Source organism: Lycium barbarum, chromosome 5 (assembly GCF_019175385.1).
Source record: "Lycium barbarum isolate Lr01 chromosome 5, ASM1917538v2, whole genome shotgun sequence".
Taxonomy (NCBI): Eukaryota; Viridiplantae; Streptophyta; class Magnoliopsida; order Solanales; family Solanaceae; genus Lycium; species Lycium barbarum.
The window spans coordinates 2,436,076-2,463,699 of NC_083341.1; the positions used below are offsets into that span (position 1 = coordinate 2,436,076).

At 33.9% G+C, this 27,624-nt stretch overlaps 4 protein-coding genes across 4 annotated transcripts; 1 reads left to right on the forward strand and 3 right to left on the reverse strand.

The window, feature by feature from the left end:
• Positions 1-414: 414 nt before the first annotated feature.
• Positions 415-1,717, reverse strand: LOC132642177 (peroxidase 5-like). Its single transcript, XM_060359440.1, has 2 exons — positions 1,478-1,717; positions 415-1,179 (listed from the first exon to the last, which is right to left on the reverse strand). Exons 1-2 carry the CDS (start codon positions 1,715-1,717, stop codon positions 415-417), a joined length of 1,005 nt encoding a protein of 334 aa, XP_060215423.1.
• Positions 1,718-3,181: 1,464 nt separating this feature from the next.
• LOC132640107 (peroxidase 5-like) lies at positions 3,182-7,533 on the reverse strand. Its single transcript, XM_060356541.1, has 2 exons — positions 4,532-7,533; positions 3,182-4,129 (listed from the first exon to the last, which is right to left on the reverse strand). Exons 1-2 carry the CDS (start codon positions 4,769-4,771, stop codon positions 3,365-3,367), a joined length of 1,005 nt encoding a protein of 334 aa, XP_060212524.1. The 5' UTR covers positions 4,772-7,533; the 3' UTR covers positions 3,182-3,364.
• A 223-nt stretch (positions 7,534-7,756) lies between these two features.
• Positions 7,757-10,263, reverse strand: LOC132640106 (copper transport protein ATX1). The gene is made up of 3 exons (XM_060356540.1): positions 10,115-10,263; positions 8,596-8,671; positions 7,757-8,026 (listed from the first exon to the last, which is right to left on the reverse strand). Exons 1-3 carry the CDS (start codon positions 10,121-10,123, stop codon positions 7,866-7,868), a joined length of 246 nt encoding a protein of 81 aa, XP_060212523.1. The 5' UTR covers positions 10,124-10,263; the 3' UTR covers positions 7,757-7,865.
• Positions 10,264-17,684: 7,421 nt separating this feature from the next.
• LOC132640108 (uncharacterized) lies at positions 17,685-22,537 on the forward strand. The gene is made up of 4 exons (XM_060356543.1): positions 17,685-18,495; positions 19,183-19,394; positions 20,812-21,073; positions 22,020-22,537. Exons 1-4 carry the CDS (start codon positions 18,247-18,249, stop codon positions 22,320-22,322), a joined length of 1,026 nt encoding a protein of 341 aa, XP_060212526.1. The 5' UTR covers positions 17,685-18,246; the 3' UTR covers positions 22,323-22,537.
• The last annotated feature ends 5,087 nt before the right edge of the window (positions 22,538-27,624 follow it).

The window sequence follows — 27,624 nt, forward strand, 5'->3', positions numbered from 1 at the left end:
AGTCACCTCCCTTTTATCTCTCCCTTCAATTTTAAAGCCTTTGAAGTTAGTAATTTATTTCACCCTGAAGGATCTTTGGTGTTTGCAAAACTTTTTTACTTCCAACTTCACATTCTCACAGAATCTCCTACTAATTTAACGAGGAGTAATGCTAAGAATGAAAAGAAGTAATAGTAATTCTTTCTTTAACAAAGAAACTTCCAATCAAGAATAACTTTTATTAAGAAGATTCATCTGTAACAATTGAACAAAGATTAAAACATCCTCACTTAAATGGGATGTTTACAACTCATAATAACAATAACAAGAAAGCTGAAATAATACCCGAGAGCTTTACAAAACTCTAAAGCCGAAAAAAAAGAAGAGAAATTAGTTAACAACAAGGCAGTTCCTTCTGATTCACGATGACACAAATTAGTTCACAAAATGGCAGTTTTTCCGGATCTCACCCTTCCGCCCCGTGAGGACGTCCAAAGTACCCATATGCACCATAGCCTCCGCATATTTCTTACCCCACACGCGACCATACCTCGCGTTAAAGTTCACCATTTTAGCGGTTTTAGGATCACTCATCAATGTTTGATCAGAAACTAAAAGTCCCTTCTTACTCTTCAAATCCATGTAGTATCTGTTATCCAATTTGTTTGGTGTTAGAACATCAAGATTAGCAGGATTAGCTACTCCTGTTCCATTTGTAAGTGCTTCTGGTGGACAAATGGACTTTAACATCCTTGCGTATTCGGGATCAATTGGCAGATTTTGTTGCTTGTTTTGAGGGTATAATCGGCTCGCGAAAACAGCACAGTGAGCAATACCAATAGAATGTGCACCAGAGAGGGTCACCATTTCATCAGCTGACATCCCTTTTCTTGCAAAGTTCTTGATTAGTTCCTTGACACCGACAAACGGAGAGGGAAGATTGGCCAAGGCCTCGTCCTTGATGGAAACACGCCCATCACGACGTCCTGCTTGGACATCATAGCTTATTTTCCCGACTTTGTTGGAACTGTCGCGAGCAGCAAAGGCAAGAATGTCTGCACACGACACTGTTCCAGGGCATGCAGCCTCGAGCTGCTTTTTAGCTGCATCAATCACCTCAAAGCCTCGTAAACTGTTTTTGTTTGCTATGCTTTCCTTTTCTGAATTCGGCCCATCCAATAGCACAGATGCATCACATCCCTAAAGTACATAAAATGCAGAAATATATCAAGTTGATGAAATTATCAAGAGTAGCACACGTTAAACTGGTCACACTCATCTAGAAGCTTAACAGAGCTGGCTGAGGTCTTGAGTTCAAACCTCACCGCCACCTAAAGGGCAAAAAATCAAAGCACACAGGAGGGAACGAGTTGGGACAATTAAACAATTTAAGAGTTTAGATGAATTGGTCACAAAGATCACATGCAGAAAAACGTAATGCGAAGAATTATATTATCAAGAGAACACTAGAATATTAGGGAAAAAGACATTAACGTACCCTCACGAAGCAGTCATGAAAATGTAGCCTGATGAGGCCAGCAGCTATGCCTGGATTACGGGAAACGGCTTTGTACACAACATTTCTCACAATGGCTTCAGCACTGGGACAAGTATGGTAATAGTAACCTACTTTCAGTGGACAGGATGGTGGTCGTTTGGCCAAGGCCGAGACTGAAAGAGATAAAATCAAGCAAGAAACAAGCGCGATCACCGAACAATTGGAGCTCTTGAAATCCATTCTTTTGTTGGATCAAGAGCAGATAGCTATTATATTTTTTTTTATATAGCTCTAATCAAGTGATGCATAATTTATGAACACCATGGATCATTTTATAGCTTGCAATATGCAGTTGAGGAATCTTAAGAAAATATTAAAACAGATCATGATTGCCTGTAATACAAACTGCAAAGTTGAAGTATTCTTTAGTCTGTATGACTTTTGAAGAGTTCAACAGCAACCACATTATTACATCCATGAAATTTTTTAAAACCTAGGAATCGAATTGTTTTGCGTTAATGGGGCTTTGAGGGATGTCTTCTCTTTCCGTCATCAAGCAAGTCATACCTAATCGCACTTGATGACATCTTCATAACTAGACTGAATGTCTCGTCGTAGTATGTATCCTTTTGCTGGTTGTACCTTTGGCTACCACACGAGCCTTGTAGCGATCAACAGTCCATCAGACTTTGACTTTCTCTTGTATAACCACTTGCGAGCCAATAAAAAAAATTCTAATATAAAAATTTAGCAGGAAAATAGTTTAAAGCCCGCCTGAAAGCTTTGACAAGATAAAGGAATACCTCCATTCTACAAAATGTGAATCCACAGGCTAATTTTCATATCTCAGGAGTTCAAATTCTCATTCTTTTCGAACCAAAAATTTACATAGTAAGTTTCTTAAAGGATAAACGAATTCAATTCTAAAAGTCAGGTTTGGTTTTTTATTTGATTAGTTGGTAGCCACTATGTTCTCTTTTCATATCCTGGGTATTGAATGTCAACTTCTATTACAAGCTGTAAAATGTCTGACTTCTTTATCTGATTAAGTCTTTTCTGATAGCTTATACCACAAACTCCATTCCTACTCTATTACTCAGGTAATCAGCTATTTATCTACATATCAGAAAGTAAGTCCATTGCCTCGTTAATATACGATTTTTATTAGATAAGTTTGAGGCCTCTTAGTAAGGTTTGACTTTACGTCACCAATTCCAAGTTCCACACTTGCGTACTCAACATGAGTACGTTCAATGTAATATAGGTTGTACCAACTCTTGTGCTCACCTTCCCGGGAGTTATATCAGGTTCACATGACGAGCCTTAAACTCATTGTCGTAGTGGAATTAACATCAGCAGAATCTAAAAGGTGTTTCATTTTCTTTTTGCTGCTTTTACAGATGTTCAATCAGTTGCAGCACTGAGTTTAGAGCCTATCTCAACCTTGAAAAGTGGCCTCACTAATTTAGGAAAATGCACCAATTTTAGAACGTAAAAAAACCGATCATCGCCAAAGTGATTAGAAAATAGCAATTTATTTCACCCCGAAGGATCTTTGGTGTTTGCATGACTTTGGTACTTCACAGTTCTCACAGAATCTCATACTAATTTAGCGAGGAGTAATGCTAAGCACGAAAAGAAGTAATAGTAATTCTTTCTTTAACAAAGAAACTTCCAATCAAGAATAACTTTTATTAAGAAGATTCATCTGTTACAATTGAACAAAGATTAAAACATCCTCACTTAAATGGGATGTTTACAACTCATAATAACAATAACAAGAAAAGCTGAAATAATACCCGAGAGCTTTACAATACTCTAAAGGCGAAAAAAAAGGAGAAATTTGTTAACAACAAGGCAGTTCCTCCTGATTCACGATGACACAAATTAGTTCACAAAATGGCAGTTTTTCCGGATCTCACCCTTCCGCCCCGTGAGGACGTCCAAAGTACCCATATGCACCATAGCCTCCGCATATTTCTTACCCCACACGCGACCATACCTTGCGTTAAAGTTCACCATTTTAGCGGTTTTAGGATCACTCATCAATGTTTGATCAGAAACTAAAAGTCCCTTCTTACTCTTCAAATCCATGTAGTATCTGTTATCCAATTTGTTTGGTGTTAGAACATCAAGATTAGCAGGATTAGCTACTCCTGTTCCATTTGTAAGTGCTTCTGGTGGACAAATGGACTTTAACATCCTTGCGTATTCGGGATCAATTGGCAGATTTTGTTGCTTGTTTTGAGGGTATAATCGGCTCGCGAAAACAGCACAGTGAGCAATACCAATAGAATGTGCACCAGAGAGGGTCACCATTTCATCAGCTGACATCCCTTTTCTTGCAAAGTTCTTGATTAGTTCCTTGACACCGACAAACGGAGAGGGAAGATTGGCCAAGGCCTCGTCCTTGATGGAAACACGCCCATCACGACGTCCTGCTTGGACATCATAGTTTATTTTCCCGACTTTGTTGGAACTGTCGCGAGCAGCAAAGGCAAGAATGTCTGCACACGACACTGTTCCAGGGCATGCAGCCTCGAGCTGCTTTTTAGCTGCATCAATCACCTCAAAGCCTCGTAAACTGTTTTTGTTTGCTATGCTTTCCTTTTCTGAATTCGGCCCATCCAATAGCACAGATGCATCACATCCCTAAAGTACATAAAATGCAGAAAAAAGTATTTAAGTTAAAAAAAATTATCAAGAGTAGCACGTGTTGAACTGTTCTGACTACCTCATCTAAAAGCTTAATGAGTTTCGTAACACAATTCAACACGTTAACAGAGCTGGCTCAGGTCTTGAGTTCAAATCTGACCATCACATAAAAAGCAAAAAAGTATTTCCCCGTGTTTTTCCATGAAAAAAGATAGGCCCACATGTGAGGGGACATGTTAAGACCTAACATTATTTAGTAACTAAAAGTGTGCTTTCTCTCTAATAGCTTACGAGTTCAGATGAAATGGTTACACTGTGAAGTATGCAGAAAAAAGTAACGCGAAGAATGAGATTATCAAGAGAAGCACAAGAAAATTAGAGAAAAATACGTCAACATACCCTCACAAAGCAGTCATGAAAATGTAGCCTGATAAGGCCAGCAGCTATGCCTGGGTTACGAGAAACGGCTTTGTACACAACATTTCTCACAATGGCTTCAGCATTTGGACAAGTGTGGTAATAGTAACCTACTTTTAGCGGACAGGAGGGTGGTCGTTTACCCAAGGCCGAGACTGAAAGAGATAAAATCAAGCAGGAAACAAACGCGACCACAGAACAATTGAAGCTCTTGGAATTCATCTTTTTCTTTTTTCTTGGCTCAAGAGCAGCTACTGTGCTTTTTGTTCAAATGATGAATAATTTATGAACTCCATGGAGCATTTATAGTTTGTAATATGCATTGTAGCTACTTCCAAAATGTACACTTGAGGAATCTTTTGTCACTATTAAAACAGAACATGATTGCCTGTAATACAAACTTCAAAGTTGAAGTTTTCTCAAGTGTGTATGACTTTTGAAGAGTTCCAAAGCTACCACCTTATTATATTAATGCAAAATTTTAATTTGACAGTCTTTTTTTTTTCTTCATTATGATTCTTAATAACTCAATGGGCTCTTCTTATTCGAATCAAACAAACAAAGAGGGGAATCCCGTTGAGTTGTGTTACAGAGAATCGATCTTTCTATTCGTTGTTGAATCTTTTTCAACCTAAATGATTTTGATTTCAACAATTTATTTTCTGGCTATGGAATGAAAGTGTAGGAAATCGAATTACACGCTTTGAAGCACTTTTTCGCGCTTTCATATACTAGGAGATTACAGGACAAATACGTTTATTTTTCAGATGATTCATATCGTCAAGTGCACTCATCCCAAAATTCAGCCCTATCAAATGATCAGCCGCTTCCAATATATCTCGCGGTGACAAAAATCTACCTGGTAATTTCTTTCGAGCTTAACTTCTATTGACAACATTTTATTTACACTATCAGGTCGAAATCTATGTAAGGGTCGATGATAAGTGGGATTAGTGACCTGGAAGGTAAGGCGACTAACCTGCTACATGTTAACGTACATTGATAAGGTGTAACTTTATTAAATTGTTAGTATATATAATTTTATCTATTTCTTAATGGATAAAACAGTCCCATTTAAAGTTCTTAAGCTTGTTTATTTGAGTAGTTGGTAGCCTCTAAGTGTTGAAAATGGATATATTAGTCCAATCTGAAGTTAAGTTTGCTTGTTTATTTTAATTGTTGGTAGCCACTATGTTCTCTTTTCATAGCCCAGATATTAAATGTCAACTCGTTATTATAAGTTTTATAAAGTCTGACTTTTCATTATGACTTCTCTGATAACTTATACCACTAACTCCAGTCCTATTGTATAACAAGTAGCAAGGGGCATGCCTGCTCTCTGCTATTAGAAAAAGGAAGACGAATCTCTCCAATAACAAATATACACAGACAGCGTAAAAAAAGAATTTTGCATTATCATTATAATTTAACCGGCTATAGCGGGTTAGTTACTAATTTTACAACGTTTAATTAATGTTTGACATGGAGATCTACCTATAACTACCTTACAAAGGAGTTGTTATTACCTTATAAGTAACGTGATTATATAAGATCTTTTACATTGTTGTTGCATAGAGCTTAACCTCCCAATACAATAACTCTTTTTATATGACCATTTCCTTCGCCAGCTATTGAAAGTGGGTAACCAAAATACAGTCAACCATCCATATACTAGTCTCGTTTATCCGTACCTTTTGTTTGTTTGTTATAATGATTGATTGTTAAACACCTACAGTAACATTTGGTATTTATATTTTATGGTTGTTATAGTTAAACTATGTTACATAGGATGATTGTTACGCACCTATAACAACATTTTACACTTAAATCTTACTTGGATGTGATGCTTCCATGGATTAACAGCAATACACCATACATTACCTTGACCATGAAATGAGTGTTTCCATAGATATGGATCTTTAATAATGGATTAATGGACAATAACATGAAGAAAAAGTACTGCCAAGACATTGAAACTTCTTTTCAGTTCTCTCTTCTACGGGCACAATGTTAGAAACTCAAGTGTATGTGAAGATATTCTGATGAATAATTGGGAGCACATCAAAGTGAACATTTTGAGAAATGATTAAATTTCAAATTGGGTTGGAATAGTTTAGTAGCTTAAACCAAAACTCCAATTTTGGAAATTTTCTTGGACTTGCCTGTTCTTTGATCAGTTCCATTTCTATGATAATGGCAAAACAACAAACAATGTTTTATTAGCATAGTGTTTGATTAGCTTGTGCATATCTTAACTAATTCTATGGGGTACCTAACCAACACACGTACCGGTTAAATCTATTCACCAAAGCTTGGACAAATAGGAAAAATCAATCCACTCCATTAATAACTTAGCCACACCCTTGGATGCAACAACAATCAGTCTTAATTTACGCCAGTACATCTGGTAATTATATTATACTGTAATTAAAAGCAAGCATATGATAGCCAGCGATGGATCCTCACCGGCTATCATATGCTAAGAATGAATTGACTCTGCATGTGGGAGCTTGTTCATGGTCCCAAGCAACAACATATCTAGTATAATCCCACATCGTGGGGTCTGGAGAGGGTAGCGTATACGCGGAACTTACCCCTACTATGGGAGGTAGAGAGAATGAATTGACTCTGCATGCGGGAGCTTGTTCATGGTCCCAAGCAACAATATATCTAGTATAATCCCACATCGTGGGGTCTGGAGAGGGTAGCATATACGCGGAACTTACCCCTACTATGGGAGGTAGAGAGGTTGTTTCCGATAGACTCTCGGGTCAAAGAAAGAAAGGCAAATTGACAGCCAGCGATGGATCCACACAAGACAACACTAAGATTCAACTAGCCGCCCCCAACTTGCTTCAATTGAGGCTCAGTAGTTGTATGATAATGCAAGTAATTTACTTTCCTCAACAGAGCCAACAAAGCATTTTAACAGACAAAGTAAGCATTTAGGAACTTGCACTGAATTCCTGACAAATTCATTTTCTCAAAACTGATTAACAGATTCAAACACCCATATTATGGTCATGGATTCAGATCAGCTAGATCTACCTTCAATTCCTCTTGCAAGCACCTTCATTTTGTTTACTCATATGTTTAACCAGAGACAGAAATCAAGGCAATATTATCTGCAAGAAGTAGTTCTAACATTTTCCTTTCCATTATAACTAATGCACTCGCCATCTATATCGCAACAAAACAACACCGAAATGATCAAGAACTTATTGGAATTTAGATTTGAACTGTTACACAGAGGAATTCTTGATAAAGTCATATAAAGCTCAAGCCTTAACATACAATTCCAGGCCATTAGACATCATCAAGCTGTACTAACAGCTTCTGTTTGAGCCGATTCACCTGCTTCCCAGAAAGATGTTGGCTTTCCGGTCTTTGAAACAGTTTGGAGAACAGCGTCTGGCTGAACATTGCCCTTCACAGTTACTTTTTGCTCCTTCAGATCAATGTCAAAAGTTTCTACACCTGAAGATTGTTTATGAAGATGTGAGTCGATATTAGTCAAGCCCAGAGCAAATTTGTTAAGTGGTAGAAACTAGAATATATAAAGGCTACAAGGACCTAAGGATACCATCACCTCCATATAACAAAAGTGATGGTATGATGTATTCAATTAATAGAAAATCATAAAAAATTTAAAAAAAAAAAAAATCTTATTCCATTGTTTCATTTTATATGGTGGTATTTGACTGGGCACAAAATTTAAGAAAGCAAGACCGATCAAAATCACCCTAACAACTTGTGGTCTTAAACATGTCATAACGTTTATATGACTACAAACAGTATATCATTAAGGGTCAAATAAAAAATCTCAAAGTTGAAGAGTTTCTAAATATAGAAAAGTTCCATTCTTTTCGGTCAGACTAAAAAGAAAAGAGTGTCATATAAAATGAAACTAAAGAAGTAATATATTTTACTTGTAACAAGAAATTTCCATAAGTGCAATCCTTTTTTTTTTTTTTCCTTGTGGCATTCTTACACAGGAGGCTAGTAAAATGTCGTAAAGCAGTAGGACTCTGAGTACAACAGTTTACCTTCCATTTTCCCCAAAACTCTTTTGACAGCCCCAACACAGCCTTCGCATGACATGCCAACCTTGAGAACAACAGTCTGCCAGCACAAAGGCATAGAAAATTTTGTTGTTAGATTGACAGTTGCAGAGATGTAGAGTTATGATAGCATAAATCATAAGAAAATAGCACACTTATTAATTAGGAAGCAGTTATGATAGCTTAAAACATAAGCAAATTACACAATTATCAATTAGGCAGCACATAATTTAGTTGCCAGTTTAAGCTACTTACATTCTAAGGTTTCAAAGGACTCACAACAACCATTCCTCCTCCCCCTCTTCTCACCAAAAAACAACGAGTTCATTCATTCAAATTCGATCAATTAATTGCTATTTCGTTTCACTAAAAAACACTTATTGAAAAAGCACTTTTCTGAACCAGTTGATTCAGTTCTGCTATGATTCTAGTACTAAGAGCTCCCTCTGAATCTGCACCCAAAGGTGTGACCTAGTGGTCCATGAAGTAGGTGGAGAACCAGGCAAAAAACACTAGGTGCTTTCTTCTCATTTGTCCAAGCCTTGGGGGATGAGTTACCCGGTGCCTGTGTGCTGGTAGGAGGTATCAGGTACCCCTTGAAATTAGCCTAGGTGCATGAAAGCTGGACCGGACACCACAGTAATACAGAAAAAGAAAAAAGAGCTCCCTCTGACACGTATTTGAAACAGGGAAATCAATAATGATGTTTAGCCACTCAAGGGATGACTTGGATCAACTCTTTAACTGGAAAAAATCAAGAAAAAAAATTGACAGACTGAAGCTTCAGCACTGAAAAAAACAAACCTAGAATCTAGATATCTAATCTGAAATAAATATCAGGCTTGACCAAAACAGATCAAACCTAACCAAAGGGGGCAAAACTCTAATCTATAAGGAAAACAATCAAACTAGTTAATGAATTTTGAATTTAGCTATCAAAGCTCTTGCTCATGGATCTGCTGTCCTAGCTTAGACCATGCACGTTTGTAAACATACAAATTCATCCATCATCAAACAGTTAATAGCTCAAAATCATGTAAAGCTTCAATTTTTCCCATTAAAACAAAAAATTATTCCAAGAAAATCTCTTTTAAGCTGAAACAAGAATTACCCATATCAAAATTCCTATCTTATCAAACTCTTCACCAAATTACTTACAAAACTATTCTTTAAATTACCATCAAAACCAAGATTTAAATATTGAACTTTAGTTTCATTTCTTCCAATTCAATTAATCAATCAACTATGCCTTAATCTCAAACAAATTGGGAATTTTTTTTTTCCCATTATAAACAACAATTTCATTCAAACCCCTTTAATATTTTAATATTCAACTAAAATAAAAATGACCCAAATCGAAATTTCCACTAACCATGCAAAACGCATCAACCCCTTCAAAGAATCAATTCAAAATTATGATTTAAAAAAAAAAAAAAAAAACTAATTCATAGTGCATATAAAAGATTCAAAACTATGATTTTGAAATAAAGAAAATTAAAAGTACCTGAGACATGATGAAGAAATTTGTGAGGTTTTTGAAGAAAAAAATGGTGATATTAGAAAGTCAAAGAGAGAAAAATTGGACCTTTTGATTTGTGTGTAATATGAGAGGTGTCAAAGGCTGCTAATTTATACATGAGAAAAAGGGGGAAAATAATTAATAGAACATTATATATATATATATATATATATATATATATATATATATATATATATATATATATATATATATATATATATATATATTTTGAAGATTAGATTCTTTGCCTTGTTCTTTTTAACTCTTTCTTTAGTATGATAAGTAGGCGGTTAATTTGGAATTTGATTTAGTTAATTTGTAGAGCTATTTTTTTATAGATTGTGATAGTTTAGATAGATAAAAAAAAAGTATTTAAGATTAGATTCTTTATATTGTTCTTTATTAGCTTTTTCTTTCGTATGATAAGTAGGCGGTTAATTTGGAATTTGATTTAGTTAATTTGTAGAGCTATTTTTTATAGATTGTGATAGTTTAGATAGACAAAAAAAGTATCTTATAGTTTGGACGTGAAATTTGCAAAAAAATGGTAGTTCAGAAAGACAATTTTTTCATAAAAAAAACTACTAATCATACGGGAGAAAGAGGGGAAAAATAATAATAGAAGATCACATTTTTTTTAAAAAAATTTAAGATTAGATTCTTTATATTGTTCTTTTTTAAAACTTTTCTTCATATGATAAGAAGGAGGTTAATTTGGGATTTTGATTTAGTTTGTAAAATTATTTTTCATAGATTGTGCTAGTTCGTGTAGGAAAAGGGAACATCTGATAGTTTGGACATAAAATTCGCAAAAGGTGATAGTTTATAAAGAAAGTCTTTTTCATGAAAAAGGGATGCTAATTTATACACGAGAAAAAAGGAGAAAAATAATAATAGAAGATTACATTTTTTTTGTTGAAGATTAGATTCCTTATATTGTTCTTTTTAACTTTTTCTTTCATATGATAAAAAGGTGGTTAATTTGGGATTTGATTTAGTTTGTAAAACTATTTTTCATAAATTGTGATTATGGGTAGAAAAAGGAACATGGGTGTGAAATTCACGAAAAAGTGATAATTCAAAATGTGTTTTTGACCATTATCTTAAACTGTTTTCATTCATTGTCGATTAAATATCTACTAGCAGTAGCAAGGTCTTATAAACTTGGTCCCTCTCTCTATATTGTGATTTTAATTTTGACATTTAGAAGTAAATTAATGAAATTATTTCAAGTAAGAAGATTCTTGAATATCATTGATGATTGTATATGTTGGGATAGTTATGATCTCTTCACTTTCAATTAGAGGTCTCGAATTCAAATTTTAAGTATGAATATAATTTTGATAGAAAGCATTTATAAGGTACAAATTCTAATTAATCGGGAGTCTAATACGAAAATTTAACACTAATTTTATACGATCAAGGTCTTATAAACTTGCTCCCTCTCTCTACTTTGTGATTTAACAGTAGAAGTAAATTAATGAAATTATTTAAAGTAAGAAATTTTTTGGATATCATTGATGAAATTATGCTGAGATACATAGATTTCTGAACTTTTAATTAAAGATCTCAAATTTGAATTTTGGGTAGGAAAATGATTTTGACAGAAAATAGTTTTCCTCTTTAAAATATCTTATACGGTACAAATTTAAATTAATCAGGAGTCCAATACGAAACTTAACACTAAATGGTATAAAATTACGAGCCATGATGGCACCTACATCATTCCACCGGAAGCGAATCATCCCCTAAAATGTGAAATCATTTGTAAGTAAAACGGAAAAAATAGATACAATGAAAATATTATCCAACAGTCTTAATAGTATATAACTAAAAGTGGACAAAGATAACTCGGTCATAAATGAGAGGATTCTTGTATGAGTTATATGGAGTATTGGTTGGACCTAACTTTCATTTTCCTCAACTACATTTAGATAGAAAGGTGTTCATCAGATATTAGAGCTGTACAATATTTCTGTGGTAGTACATGCACTTTGTAATGCAGTACATACTTCAAGCAGTACAAGGTCGTGAACCAATACTTAAATAATAAATAAAATAATATTCTGATTCTCCATTTTTTAAGGACATGAAAGCAGCATTTTTTTTCTTTCTTTAGACCATAAATTTCATTATTTCACATGGGCTGGAATCTTTTAAAAATAATTTTAAAAAATGTAAAATTGTCTCACCTAAGATGTGAATTATGTCAAGGAGGATCAATAATTTATATATACGAAATTTTGTATATTATCCTATTTAAGCAGAATAATTTTTGACGAAAAAGATTCAATTGAAACCGCTTCATTAGGAATATCTACGCCGCTATATTGTGATAAGTTTATCTTCTCATCAAACATCAATGGAGGCAATTGTGTGCGCAAGAATTTGTACAAGTGATGTTAACTTATTGTTAAAAGTTCTCGCGGAATAAATTGGATTTGGCGTTGTCAAATTTCAAAATTTTACTTATCTTAAATTGATATTTGTATTGCACAATTTTACAAGTATTTTGTAAGTTATTAGGAGTACTACTAATACTGTATTACAATATATGAAGCCTATTGTTTATCCTTAAATAAACATTTCGATTTGAAGCCCTAGGTATGAAGTTTCTTTGTTGGAGAATACTTTACGTTTAATGTGAAATTTTTCGATACGAATTTAAATTTAGTCAGACCTAAATGCGAATATTCAATACTGCAGGAAAAGGAAAAAATTGTCCAAAAAAGTCACATGAACTATCATTTTTTCGCGAGTTTCACACCCCAAATCCCCAACTATCAGTTGATCTCTTTTCTTATCTGAATTATCTAATCAGATCTTCGCTTAGATGGTGACCTATCTGGGCCATCTATATTTCTAATGAAGTAATTGTACGGTTTGTTCTTCAAATGGATTGGCTTTAATTTTGGCCTTCAAATGGACAGGTCTTTAATTTTTGTTCTTCAAAATCGAACTTATGTATAGATGGGCATAACATTTTTTAAGGGCGCTGCCATAACTTGTGCATATTTTGATGCGTAACGCATGTCCTATAGGTGTAAGTTCGATTTTGAACGATAAAAATTAGAGAGCAGCCCGTTTGAAGGCCAATAATTAAAGACCAGCACAAAATATTATAAAAGTGCAAATGACCCATTTCTAATGGCATTTGGGCTTTTTCCAATTACTAGCTGGAAAGATCCATTTTGTGAATTGTTATTGAGTTCGTTCTGTTTTTTAGGTTGAAATTGGGTTAAAACTTAAAAGGATCAGCTTAGAAGGAACGGCCAATTTATGAACATTCATTTAAATTCATATCCATATAATAATTTAGCTCCAAAAGTTATTAGTTTAACTATTTATACCTACATACTGTATATAATTATGAAAAAAGTACTAATTTGATTTAACTCTCTTTTAGCTGTTAAATTTGATTCATACTAATATACGGATATTAGCTGTTAAAAAAAAAAATTAGTTTGATTTAGCTATTCATACCCATATCCCTATATAGCTTTAAAAAACTGCAGATTTTAACAAAAATCAGAAAAATTGAATAAAAATACACAACCGGGAGAGAGAGTTATTTATCTATTTTAGAAAGATTATTACACCTTGATTTCTCTAATCTAAATGGGCTTTGCAACCTTTCAGAAAGATTAGTACAAACAAATAAAAGTTTAAATTTTTGGAAAAACAACATTGAATACCCATAGATATCAAAATAATTACCCGCATTTGCCCCTAGTAAAACTAATTACATCGCCTACCCAACCGAAGGAAATGCTGATACGTAGTGCACTTGTACTTTTCCTTCATTTATTGTATGTATTTAACTAATTACATTGCCTACGAATTTGTCTTCACTTGAAACGGGGATAAATTGTCCAAATAGTCTTTATATGTTCTTTTTCCTTTTTTTTTTTTTTTTTTTTTTTTTGTCTTTTTGTTTTCTTTTCAATGTTAACAATAAATACGGTAAAAATATTAGCTAATTATTTATACAACAACAACATGCTGAGTGAAAAGCTAATTATTTAGAGACTAATAAAAATAAAAATAAAAACTTATTAATTAAACCACAACAAGAAGTAATTGAGAGAAATAATTAGATTAAAGTCACTAGCTTATTTATTAATCTAAGTTAATAGAAACATCTTTTTCTTATTTTGATAATGCAAATAAAACTATATCTAAAATATAACTCTATTTTTTTGACTTTTTTCACAAGTAAAACTTGCTAAAAATAATCTGAAAGTTAAAATATCAAAATGAATCAGTCCTCTATGATATTATGTCAGTATATGATAGATACCAGGTTGGTATCATAAAGAGCTGAGCCCTTTTTTGAAGGGATGAACCAATCTACTATGATACTTTGTCAGTATAAGATATATATTAGGTTGGCATCATAGAGGATTGGGCTCTTTCTTAAAGGAATGAACCAGTCTTCTATGATACTCTGTCAATATATGATATATATCATGTGAGTGTCATAAAGGATTGAGAAGTGTTTTTTTATTTTTAAGGAATGAATCAATCTTTATGATACCCTATCAGTATATGATATATACAATGTGGGCATCATAGATGACTGAGCTATTTTTGTTTTAAGGAATGAATCAGTCCTTTATGATATCTTGCGAGTATATGATATATCATGTGGGTCGTTCATCCATGATACTCTGTCAGTATATAATATATACCATGTGGGTATCATAGAGGATTGAGTTGTGTTTTTCTTGAAGGAATTTACCAGTCCTCTATGATACCTTGTCAATATATAGTATAAGATATATACCATGTGGGTATCAGAGGATTGAGTTGTGTTTTTCTTGCAGGAATTAACCCGTCCTTTATGATACCTTATTAGTATATAGTATATGATATATACCACGTGGGTATCATAGAGGATTGAGGAGTGTTTTCTTGAAGAAATGAACTAGTCCTCTATGATACTCTACCAGTATATGATATATAACAAGTGAGCATCATAGAGGACTGAGTAATACTATATATCATGATGGTATCATAGAGGACTGGGTGTTTCTTTGGAAGGAATGAATTGCCAGTCCTCTATGATACATGTCAGTATATGATATACCATGTAGGTATCATAGAGGACTGAGTAGTATTTCTTTTTGAAGGATTGAATCAATCTTCTATGAAACTATGTCAATATATGATATATACCATGTTGGTATCATAGAGGAATGGATCAATATCACAGAGGAATGAATCAGTCCTCTATGATATCTTGCGAGTATACAATATATCAGGTGGTTCGGTTATCCATGATACACTATCAGTATATGATATATACCATGTGGGTATCATAGAGGATTGAGTTGTGTTTTTCTTGAAGGAATTAACCAGTCCTCTATGATACCTTATCATTATATAATATATGATATATACCATGTGGGTATCACATAGGATTGAGTTGTGTTTTTCTTGAAGGAATTAACCTTTATGATACATTGTCAGTATACATATAGTATATGATATATACCATGTGGGTATCATAGATGATTGAGGAGTATTTTTCATGAAGAAATGAACTAGTCCTCTATGATACCCTACCAATATATGATATATAATATGTGGGTATGAATGAGTAATATTTGTAATGAATATGCCATCTATGAAGCCCTATCAATATATGATATATAACATGGTATCATAGACGACCGAGTGATTTTTTGGAAGGAATGAACCGTCAGTCCTGTTTGATACCCATATATACCATGTGGGTATCACAATATACTTCAACTGCTACTGATTTGATATACTATATGCTAGAATAAATTATTTTTTGAGATATAGAAAAAATAAAATAAACTAAAAAGATAATATATCAGTTATCTTTTTATTGATTTACACACAAAAAAAAAAAAAAAAAAAAGGAGGCAAAAGGTTTGTAGAATTAGGTTATGAAAAAAAAACAGAAAATAACGAAATAATGAAAGAAAAGGAGAAAAAAGTAAATGAAAATTAGTAGAAATTAAAAAAAAAAAAGAATAAATAAAATAGAAAAAAAAGTGAATGGAGTAGATTATGGAGATAAAAAAAGAAAATAAATAAATAAATGAAATAAAAAAAGGAACAATAAATAAAGAAATAAAAAAAAATGAAAAGAAAGGAGCTAGAATTAAATATGTATTCAGATTATGGTGAAAAAGAAAAATAAAAAATAGTATGGTTTGGGATAAAAATAAATGAATAAAAACGGAGAGCAAAAAAAAAAAAAAAAACAAGAATAGAAGATAAGAAGTAGAAAAAGGAAAAAAAAGAAAAAAGAGACAATTACCTACAAAAGTTACAATGGGTATAAAGGGTAAATACTTTTGGTGTACGAAAGTAAGGGGGGCATGAAAGGGTAATTATTTTGTGTGTAGTGGGCATTGGTGTTCTTTCCCCTAAATTTTTCTCTTGTGTATTCGCTTAGCAAAACTTGCTTTACTTCTAGCAGTTGCCACTGCATCTATTGAAAGAGATTTGTCGGTAATTTATCAAGAACTTTTTGAGTTGTTGCCCGGTGTCTTATGTAGAACGAGAAGTACTTAATAGTATTATTTTAATGAGGCTACTATAAAGACATTCCAATAATTGAAAATTCATGGAGTACAATTATAATGATGTATTTGTTTCAGTGATAAGAGCGCAACTCTTGATGTGTGGGTTAGGCGTGCATTAAGATCCTCGATGAACAACAATATTATTATTTAAGTGAAGAAGAGTAGATGGGCAAACTCATAATTCACCAAATTTTGAACCGTGCGCCAACAGGCCCTCGCGGATTTCTCGGTTATCAAGAAATTCCCGCCTATACATCCTGCTGCAAGTTATTATTTCTGCAATTATCATTTTTTTAATAAGGACAATTATCATTATAATTTATGAAAGATATTGAACAGTTGAGGAAGTATGAATAACAAATACTGATTTAAATAAAAGAGGATCAGAAAAAAACACTAGCCCCAATTGATAGAATATATTTTCTTGTTTGCCGTCTGCATCACCACAACTGTTAATTATCTTTCCTTCGTTTGTGGTGTGCATAATAATCCACTATGAGTATTATTTATGTATCAGTAGGAACTTATAACTTTATCCCATTTGTTTTTTCCCCTTTTTTTTTTGGTTGATTTCCTTCAATAAGTAGGTCAAAAGTCTTGATCATCACTTAAATATTCTTGTTTTTTCTTGGAATAATTTGGACTTGAAAGGTGGTATTTTTTTATGATGACGGTGTTCGCGGTCAGCTTGCGCGCACCTCGACTATTTCATCGGATATTTGTTGCCTCCTACCAGTACAACTATCGGGTAACTCTACCCAACGAGGCTCACACATATGGAAAGAAATCACCTAATACATATAATGTAAATCTGAGACCTCATAGTTCTTCACGCATCATTGTCCCTACTATTAGAAATATTGGTATTTCTTTATGACCAAGAAATTCACCCGAAGCCGATCCTTTGGGCCAACCGCAACCTTCAAAACTCAGTGATGATGGGCTCGCTCCTCTACCTTTCTCCACCGCATCATGTCCCTATGGTTAGAAATATTGGCTTTTTTTTATAATCAAGAAATTCTTCTTCACTTGTGGGACTATATTATTGGGTATGTTGTTGTTGTTGTTTTGATCGAAAAATCCGTCCAAAGCTGACCCTTTGGGCCAATCGCAGCCTTCAAAACTCGAGATGATGGGCGTGCCCCTCTACCCATCTCCACTTAAATACCAAAGTTAGTTCGGTTCTCGCAGGGCTCGAACCTATTTTTTAAAACGCAAGTTCCTCTACCTATGCCAATTGAGCTGACCTCATGCAAGGACATAAGGAGCCCAATAACCAATTACACCAAAGTAGTCGATATCTATCGGGGTCCTTTTAAATATATAAAGGTTTTTAAGATATATACACTATATGGCTTTTCCGAGGTTAGCGGTGGCATGTGACCCTCTCCTAATAGGTGGGTCCGCCTCTGAGTAGAATACATAATTAAATATGATGGGAAAGAGTATTATAAAATGTAGATTCATAATCAAATCTTATTACCCAATTAGAGCAATTGATCACCACAATCATATCCAAAACTTACTCTAATTAGTTACTTGTTGTCTTCAACAATGATCAAGAAAGCTGTTGTGGCCTCAGTTCTGGTGCTTTTAGCCTTAGTTTTTCAAGCTATTTCCCCCCCTCCTCCCAAAATTTGTAGCTTTTCAGGTGATCCATCCCTCACCTCAAGAATCAAACTTAAAGATGGAAGAAATTTGGTGTACAAAGAGTATGGGGTGCCCAAAAAATTGGCCAACTATAAAGTTGTATATATTCATAGCTTTCGTACAAGCAAATTCGAGGCTGCCCTTATAACTTCGGTACGTAAAATTTATTCAGTCTTATAGGATTTCTCTTATCTACTCCCTTCGTTTCATTTTATATGGCGCCTTTTGACTGGTTTGAAGTTTAAGAAATAGCACATACCAAATGTACCTTAGAACTCGTGGTCTTAGATATGTCATGATATTTCTATGGTCGCAAGAGAATATCATTAAAGGTAAAATTAAAAGAGTAAAGTTAAAGGTTTTTCAAATATAGATGAAATCGCAAAAAGTTAAAAAGAAAAGAGTGTTGTATAAAATAGAGGGAGTATAGCCGGTTTGGCATAAGCTTCCAAAATTTGCTTATTTTGAAAGTGTTTTTCAAAAAAAAAAAAAAAAAAACTTTTAGAGAGCAAAAATTGGTGTTTGAATAATCAATTTGAATAACACTTTTGCTAATATTAGAGCACCAATTTATGTTTGGCTAAGGTTCCAAAAGTGTTTCGAGATAAACTTACTTTTTTCAGCTTCTGCTACGCACTATTCAAAAACACTTACGTTTTTTCTAAAAATTTAGCTAAACGCCTCAATAAACATTTTTGTTTAAAACAGTAAGCTTGACTTCTCAAAAGTTTAGTCAAATAGACTCTATAAAGAAAATAGTGTCATATAAAATTGGCAAGGAGAATATTACATTTTTGAGGCTTTAAATTGACATCTGAAAGAACTTGTTGTTTGTCACAGAAAGCAGTTGAAGAATTAGGGGTATATGTGGTGCCTTTTGATAGACCAGGTTATGGAAAAAGTGATCCTCATCCAAAGAGAACTTTTAAAAGTTTAGCTCTTGATGTAGCAGAGCTTGCTGACCAATTGGAACTTGGAACTAAATTCTATGTTATGGGATTTTCCTTGGGTGGTCAGCTTGTTTGGGGTTGCCTTAAGTACATACCTGAACGGTAAGATCAAAGCTACTCCTAAGATGTCCTACTTTTCTATATTTCTTTCTTATGTTCTTCATTATTATCATGGGAAAAGGTCTAAATTTGCCCTTGTCCAAACTTCTGTCATTTTGTTCTTGGCATATTAGATGAAAAGAGAAAGTTTCGATTTCGCAATTAAGGAAGATATTAAGCTATGATTTTTATGATTACTAGTAAGAAATTAAGGTGAATGAATTAAGGAAAGAAAGTGGAATTGAAAAGAGAAGAGAAGAGAAAATCAAACTAGAATAAATGAAAGAATATAAAAGGCACAAAGAAAGGGATTTTGTAGCCGGGGAATTTCGACGAGAATCGGGGAATGTTTATTTTAAGAAAATTTAGAGATGACGGGGTCTTAGAAATTTTGAATAAATAACAATGAGTTATGGATATTTGGTTTTGGGGGTAACCTGATGCCTTTGGGGATTTTTAGTTGGAAAGGGATTATGGGCTGGGTAGAAACTTTAGGAAATGGGTGAAAAAAAATTATTTGGTTTATTTGGGGAATATAGTAATTTCAAATAGATTTCTCGATTTTCATAATGATAATAAAAGTAGAGGGAAGTAATAGTAATAGTAATAGTAATAATAATAGTAACAATAATAATAATAGTAATAATAATAATAGTAATAATAGTAATACTAATAATAATAATAATAATAATAATAATAATAATAATAATAATAATAGTAATAGAGATCATCAAGAAATTTAACTATAGGTTGTGATAAAAAAAATATAATTAATATTAAAATAGAAGCTTAACGATGTAAATTGGACAAAAGGATGGACAAAATTGGGCATCAACATGAGACTGTTAGAAATAAGGGTATATTTGACCCCATAGGTGGATGTCAGGGGTATTTGGGAGCTCAAAGGTGAATGACAGGGGTATTTGGGGGCTCAAAGGTGGATGGAGGGTATTTTTGCACCAATTCTAATAGTTGGAGGGTATTTTAGGCCCTTTTCCGTACTTTTTATCAACACATACCTTGCCGTTAGCATATCAGTTTTATGTTTGCTTTTACCATTAGCAGGCTTCCAGCATAAAATGCATGGACTTCTATGCTGCTCAAACTCTCCAAAATGTCCGCATTTTTTGTCGGATCCTCAAAAATTGCATTACTGATCCAACACGCATCTATCGACATGTTTGAAGAGTCCGAGCAACATAGTTGGACTCAAATGTCCAAATTCTTCAAGAAAAAAGTACAAATTGCATTAGAGGTAAAGGCAGAAATGCGACTTTTTCCTAACGGGGGATAGTATTATACCAAAAGTTTCACGTCGCTCAATTTCAGATAGTATATGGACAAATTCCATTCTGCTAACTATTTGATATATTTTCACATCTCTGAGGTTTTTTTGTTTCCCCACCTTGTTGGTTGGTAGCTTGGCAGGAGCTGCACTATTGGCTCCAGTAGTAAATTTGTGGTGGCCTGGATTTCCAGCAAACTTGACTAAACAAGCCTTTGATGAGCAGTTACTTAGAGACCAATGGGCTTATCGAGTTATACATTATGCTCCATGGATTGTGTACTGGTGGAATACTCAACAATGGTTTCCTGGATTTAGTGTTATAACTGGGGAACACAAATTGTCTCAACAAGATCTCCAAATTGCATCCTCACTTGGTGAGATGCAACTTCAAAAGGTGCATAATCATACCTATTATTCTTTTCGTTTATTAACTTCGATGAATAGTTTTATACCTTTGAACCAATTGTCCCTATGCAAAAGCAAGCATTTTACTCAAAAGCTTTCAATATTCTACTCTAACTTATCTTATTGCCATTTAATCTGTAAGGCGGGTTTCCACTGAGAACAAAACAGAGTTCGTGTTCAAAGGTGAACAAAGCCCTATCTTTTAGAGTTTGCTGTTGTTCCCAAAGTCTTAAGAGGAAATTACAGGGCTTGGAGGGGGAGAGGCGACGTAGGGCCTCCCTCGTCGAGGGATTTAAAGGCGCCCTAACGATAGGGATAGGTTTGTAAATGATCAACTTGTCATGATCATATTAGTTTACCCTAGTTTCTTGGTAGTTTAACGTATGGTTGCCCTTCCAACAAGAGAACTAGAGGAGGTATAAATATGGAAACTTCTCTGCCATTTGGATTGGAGGATATCGGGTTTTAAATTCCCCATCTTGCTTCTAGCTTTGGGCAACCTGCCATGGCTGGCTGATTATCCAAATGTTCCTTTATTAAGCCCCAATATAGATTTTGTCCTATTTTTAAAATTTTGCCAAAATAACCCTCAGAACATTACCCTCTCAGACAACGTTAGACTGGGGTCTAGTGTTTGCTCGTATATTTCTCAATGTTATAGACAAAACATTAGGTTGTCATCTAATGTTTGATTTACTTACAAAATTTTAGAAGGTCTAATGTTTTCGCATAAGATTTCATGTTCATTCAACAGGGATCTTTCAACCGTGTTCTAAAAGGTCCATAAGTTACGAGAGAAATAAAGAGGGTCATTTACTAAATAGTGGTCCCAAAAAGGGAAAACGTAACTGGCGAAAATTTCTGGCTTTGTTCTATTCCTTAGGTATCTTAATTTGATGTTGTTTTCATTTGCTCATGACAATATTTAAATGCAGGCATATGTAACACAACAAGGGGAGTTTGAGTCACTCCATCGAGACCTGATTGCAACTGGTTTTGGTAAAGTCGAATTCAATCCTATGGATTTGAAGAATCCTTTTCCTAACAATGAAGGCTTTGTACATTTGTGGCATGGTGTTGAAGATGGCATTGTCTCTGTTAAACTCCAACGCTTCATCGCGCAAAACCTTCCATGGATCTTGTATCATGAGCTACCAGATGCTGGACATATGTTTCCTTATGGTGATGATAGTGTAAAAGATGCTATATGGAAGACCCTTTTATCTGGAAAAATTTAACTGATTTTTACAGAAATGGTAGTAATTGTATAGTCTTTCAAAGCCTTAGTTTTCAGCTTGGATGTTTAAAGGCAAAAAGATTGGAATGTTCAAAATAAATTAAGCCTCTGAGGAGTCTAAGATTGCCTAAATGCTCATACTGATCATGAGAAGTGGAATTATCTTTATCCGTTGACTGTTGTTCAGCTTGAATAAAGATATATATACTCCTTCCATTTCAAGTTTTGCCTGTCCGTCATAACTTGTGAATACTTAAGCAAACACATGTAGTTTTTGTTTATGGGGCAGAACTTGGGGCCAGTTAAGTAGATTCAATGTTTCTGACTTATTGAAATGTTTTGAACTCCTGCCTCATAGGCTGAACTAATTTATGCCCATAACTTATGATCAACAATCAACATAACTTTTGCCTAGTGGATTTTCATAGGCGGAAGTGATTTTTTTAAAGAATTTGTTAAGTGTGAACGAAGGTTCAAAACAAGTGAGGCAGGAGTTCGGACATTTTCACATGTTGCTCATAAATTTTAGTCAATTTAACCGGAGCTGCACTATTGGCTTTGGCAATCAATTTCCAGTAAATCTGACACAGAAGTAGAGGGAGATAAAATACTCATAATTTTTATTTGGCACTAGGAATCTCATCGCATTAGCATTTTATGAGTTTCATACCTAAATTATTGTGTGTTCCCAAAATTTCCTAAATTAACATGAACTCATATTATAATACCCCTGGAGAAATATAAAATGCTACAGCCTACATGAACGAGTGAATAGGTTAAAACTTTTCTTAAAACCACAATGTGGTATCATGAAACAGCACCCAACATGGGTGTGTTGGCCATGAATTCTGATGATAAAGATATAAAAACTTTTCTTAAATAATGATCGTACTATTGAGTGCTCTCAGAACCCTCCTTGACTACCATGAATTTATTGTGACAAGTAGACTCCTTTTTCAGACTTTTATCATCTTTCATGCGTCTCTCAACAAGTCACGCCAAGTATTTTGTCACATATTCAATTGGGGGTTTTTACTTTGAAGAAAATACAGTCTAGAGAATAACAGAAACATCCAATAATTTAAGTAACAAAATGACTATAATTTAGAGTTTTTCTAACATATTCACTCCATAATATCTAACGTTTCACATCACAAGATGATAAGAAGTACAATAATTGAAAAGATGATGTCAAGGTGAAATTGACATACGCGTGATAATGTTTTTAAAATACATAAAGGAAACAATATTCCTATAATTAATATATGTGTCAATGGGAATCTCATTTTCATCCCGACTCAGAACTACTATTCCTTCATATTCAACCACAAGCACAACCTACTCCCCTGGGCTCTAGCTCCCTATAAGTTTAACATGGAGCCAATAACAACTTCTTTTTTTGTCTTCATAATTGCATTGTTTTCTCCATAGAGCACAATGAACAATAGCAAGAGTTCTTCAATAAATTTGGGCTGTGTTCTAGCCTTCCTACTTTAAGCATCTGGTATGTACACTTTTTATAATAATGTTTTGTTATAACGGTCAAGTTTTCTCTAGAATTGATTTTACATGTTATGTTATTATAAATATATGTTCTCGATAACAACATTTCGCTAGTGGGTAAAAAAAGTTAGGGAAAACAATGTCGTTATAGAAATGTTTTATTGTACTAGGAGTATCAAATATACGAGTTGGACTGAGAATTTGGACGAGTTATAATGAGCTAAATTAATTCATTTACCCTCGTACTAAGTTTTAATTTCTATTTGTTTTCTTATAATTTTTTGAAATACCTAATAGAACGACTTTTTTCTTTATTATGGTTCTATATAATATATCAAATAAAAAAATTAGAGATATTTTGATAAGGATTTTTATGGGTCACTTTGGACTACATATCAACCAACTTTCAGATGGGATAAATTGGACGAGTCAAAATGGGTTGAGTTAATAAATAATTGGTCATTAAACCTGCCCAAATTTAACGGATTGAATGGATCATATTTTTATGGGCTAATTTCGTCATTCCTGTATATATTAATACTAACTATATAACCAATATTTGGCAGTTTCAACATCTTATGGCAAATGAGGAGGCCAATTCAAGTGTTGAATGTTTTACAACTTTCAGTTTCAAAAGAGTTTGATTCAGAAGCATTTTTAGGTATGCCTATTGTTCAACTCATTATATTACATTAATTACAATCTTTTTAGTTTATATCCTACTTTTATCGAAAGCCACAAGTAAACTGTTCTTTAATTAATCAAATCATTTTAGGGCCACGGAGATAGAGTGGACATGTATAGGTAAAAAGAAAATCTTCTAGAAAAAATTTAAAGAGATTAAATTTTTTTAGTTAACCACCATGATAGTGTCATGGATTTCGAACCTTAAAAAAGTGGAACACCATGATAGTATCTGTTGGGATCGAAATAATCAGCACGTCATGCGAAAACTTACAATTGCAAACATTGAACGACGATAAATCAAGAATAAATAAAACATACTAAAAATACATAATATTATAATATGATTTGGTCAAGTGGCCTACATATTAAAAAACTAATATAAAGAAGCATAAACTGTATTGGGAGAATAATCTCCCCCTAAACAAAGACTCTTTAATGACTACATTGTGGATGCTATTGTGTTCTAGTTGTGGGAAGTAGGTCTTCAATTTATAGATGTGCAAAGCTTTTCCTCCAGGACAAGGAATAGCCAATATGGAAGAGAATTATATTTTCTCTTCAGGAAAAGTAAAATCAATTATGGTAATACTTTGAATTTCCTTCAAGAGAGTAAAACTTAAATTTGGTAAGAAAATCAGGGCAAAAGACCCTAACGAATCTCCCCATTTGGCCTGGATTTTCTTGACAAATAATTTTCATCTTCCTTCTTCACATAATTTTCATCGCTGCTGCTTGTCATGGTTAAAAATAAGGTTAAAAATTGGTTTAAAAATATTCTGCTTTATTTTTAAAGATGCAGCAGCAGGAATGTTGAAAATATGATTGAAAGTCATCTCCTCATGTAGTACTTTCGACAAAATCTTCATTACGCGAAATCGATTGCAGCTTGATTTGAACTGGTCGCCTTGAACCTTTCTTCAACCCCTTGAATCATTGGCTCTGATATCACTATCATCGTCAAGCATATCATGGCTGCTCTGCCATCCATCCCAGCCATAGTGTTGTGTGGAAAAAGCAACTACAAGACCACAGAATGGGTAAAACATACCCATGTTTGTGGTCACGGGCCTAAGTAGCATGACTAGGGAGAAAGCGGCCACTCGAGGAGTCAATAGAAGGAAATAGAAGAAAGCACCCGGTGTTTTGGTCCTGTCGTCTAGTATAAAACTCAGCACAAGGCACAAAATCGGACCCACTGACTTAAGAGCTTGACATAATTTGGTTTTATAAAAAATGGACTTTCCACTACATACTTTTTGAGTGATTCATAGGAATTGAACAATACACTGAGGATAGGTAGCATAATCGCCCCACAAAAGAAAGTAACACATTTTTTTTTCCTTTCACTCCCAAAAAAGCATCCAGGAACAGCATTACGCTGCACCCCATGTAAGCTATAATGTATAAACCGATCCAACATTTCCTCTCTAAATTGTCCATTGTAGAACTCAGAAGGGTTTTTGCCGTGGGTGGGTAATTTTGTAGAGGAAATGTTGGATCGGTTTATACATTATAACTTACATAGGGTGCAGTGTAATGCTGCTCCTGGATGCTTTTTTGGGAGTGAAAGGAAAAAAAAAAGTGCGTTAGTTTCTTCTGTGGGGCGATTATGCTACCTATCTTCAGTGTATTGTTCAATTCCTATGAATCACTCAAAAAGTATGTAGTGGAAAGTCCAGTTTTTATAAGACCAAACTATGTCAAGCTCTTAAGCCTAGTGGGTCCGATTTTGTGTCTTGTGCTAAGTTTTATACTAGACGACAGGACCAAAACACCAAGTGCTTTCCTCTATTTCCTTCTATTGACTCCTCAGGTGGCCACTTTCGCCGTAGTCATGCTACTTAGGCCCGTGATCACAGACATGGGTATGTTTTACCCATTCTGTGGCCTGGTAGTTGCTTTTTCCACATAACACTATGGCAGGATGGATGGCAGACGGTCATGGCTGCCAAGATATGCTTGACAATGATAGTGGTATCAGAGCCAATGGTTCAACGGGTTGAAGAGAGGTTCAAGGCGATTAGTTCAAATCGAGTTGCAATTGATTTCGCGATAATGAAGATTTTGTCCAAAATACTACATGTGGAGATGAATTTCAATCATATTTTCAACATTCCTGCTGGTGCATCTTTAAAAATAAAGCAAAATATTTTCAAACCAATTTTTAACTCATAATATTTTTAATCATGACAAGCAGCAGTGATAAAAATTATGTGAAGAAGGAAGATGAAAATTATTTGTCAAGAAAATCCAGGGCAAAAAACCCTAACAGTGTCCTGAAACTTTTAAGTTCAAAATCCGTGACACTTGCATGGTTTCAAAAAATTGACTATTTTCATTAACGTTTGAATCTGTGAATATTTTTCAATAACTTTTGAAGCTATGACTATTTTTCAATTACCAATCCTAAAAATGCCTTTTTTAAAACTTTTTCTTATTTTTCTCTCCAATTTCGATGTGAAATTCATCCAACGCACGCTTCACAGTGAACCCCCTCTCGTGTTCAATCACCAGCTGCCCGTGACTATAAATTGAGATTATGTTGTATTATTGTGATATTATGATATGGTCTAATTAATTAAAGAACGGTTTATTTGTGGCTTTTCATAAACTAAAATGAATGTAATATAATATGAAGAAAGTTGAACAATAGGATACCATAGCAAGTTGTAACCTCTTTAAACTCTTTTGATATTGGAAGTTGTAAAACATTCAACTCACTGATCATTTGGCCTCCCGTTTTGCCATAAGAAGTTGAAAAAATGCTAGATATCTATAAATCTATATAAATGAGAGACATGGGCCCGGTAATGTGGCACTCTCTAAAGCCAGATTTCTTATTTATCTTTTTCCTCATTTTTTTTGAGTTTTCTCTATTTTGCTCAAGCACAAAAGTTACTCTTTTACAATGCTTGTGCCTTTTCGATTCAAAGCCGTTCATTTCTTTAACACTTTTGGTGCCTTTTCACTTTCCAAACGTTAGGCGCATTAACTGTTTGGTCAGCCTTTAACTTTTACTCCCCCATACATTGCATACACCGTTTTGTATTTCCTCTCCTATTCTTGCATTTTCATTTTCTCCTATTCAATTATTTATTTTTGTTTTAAGGACA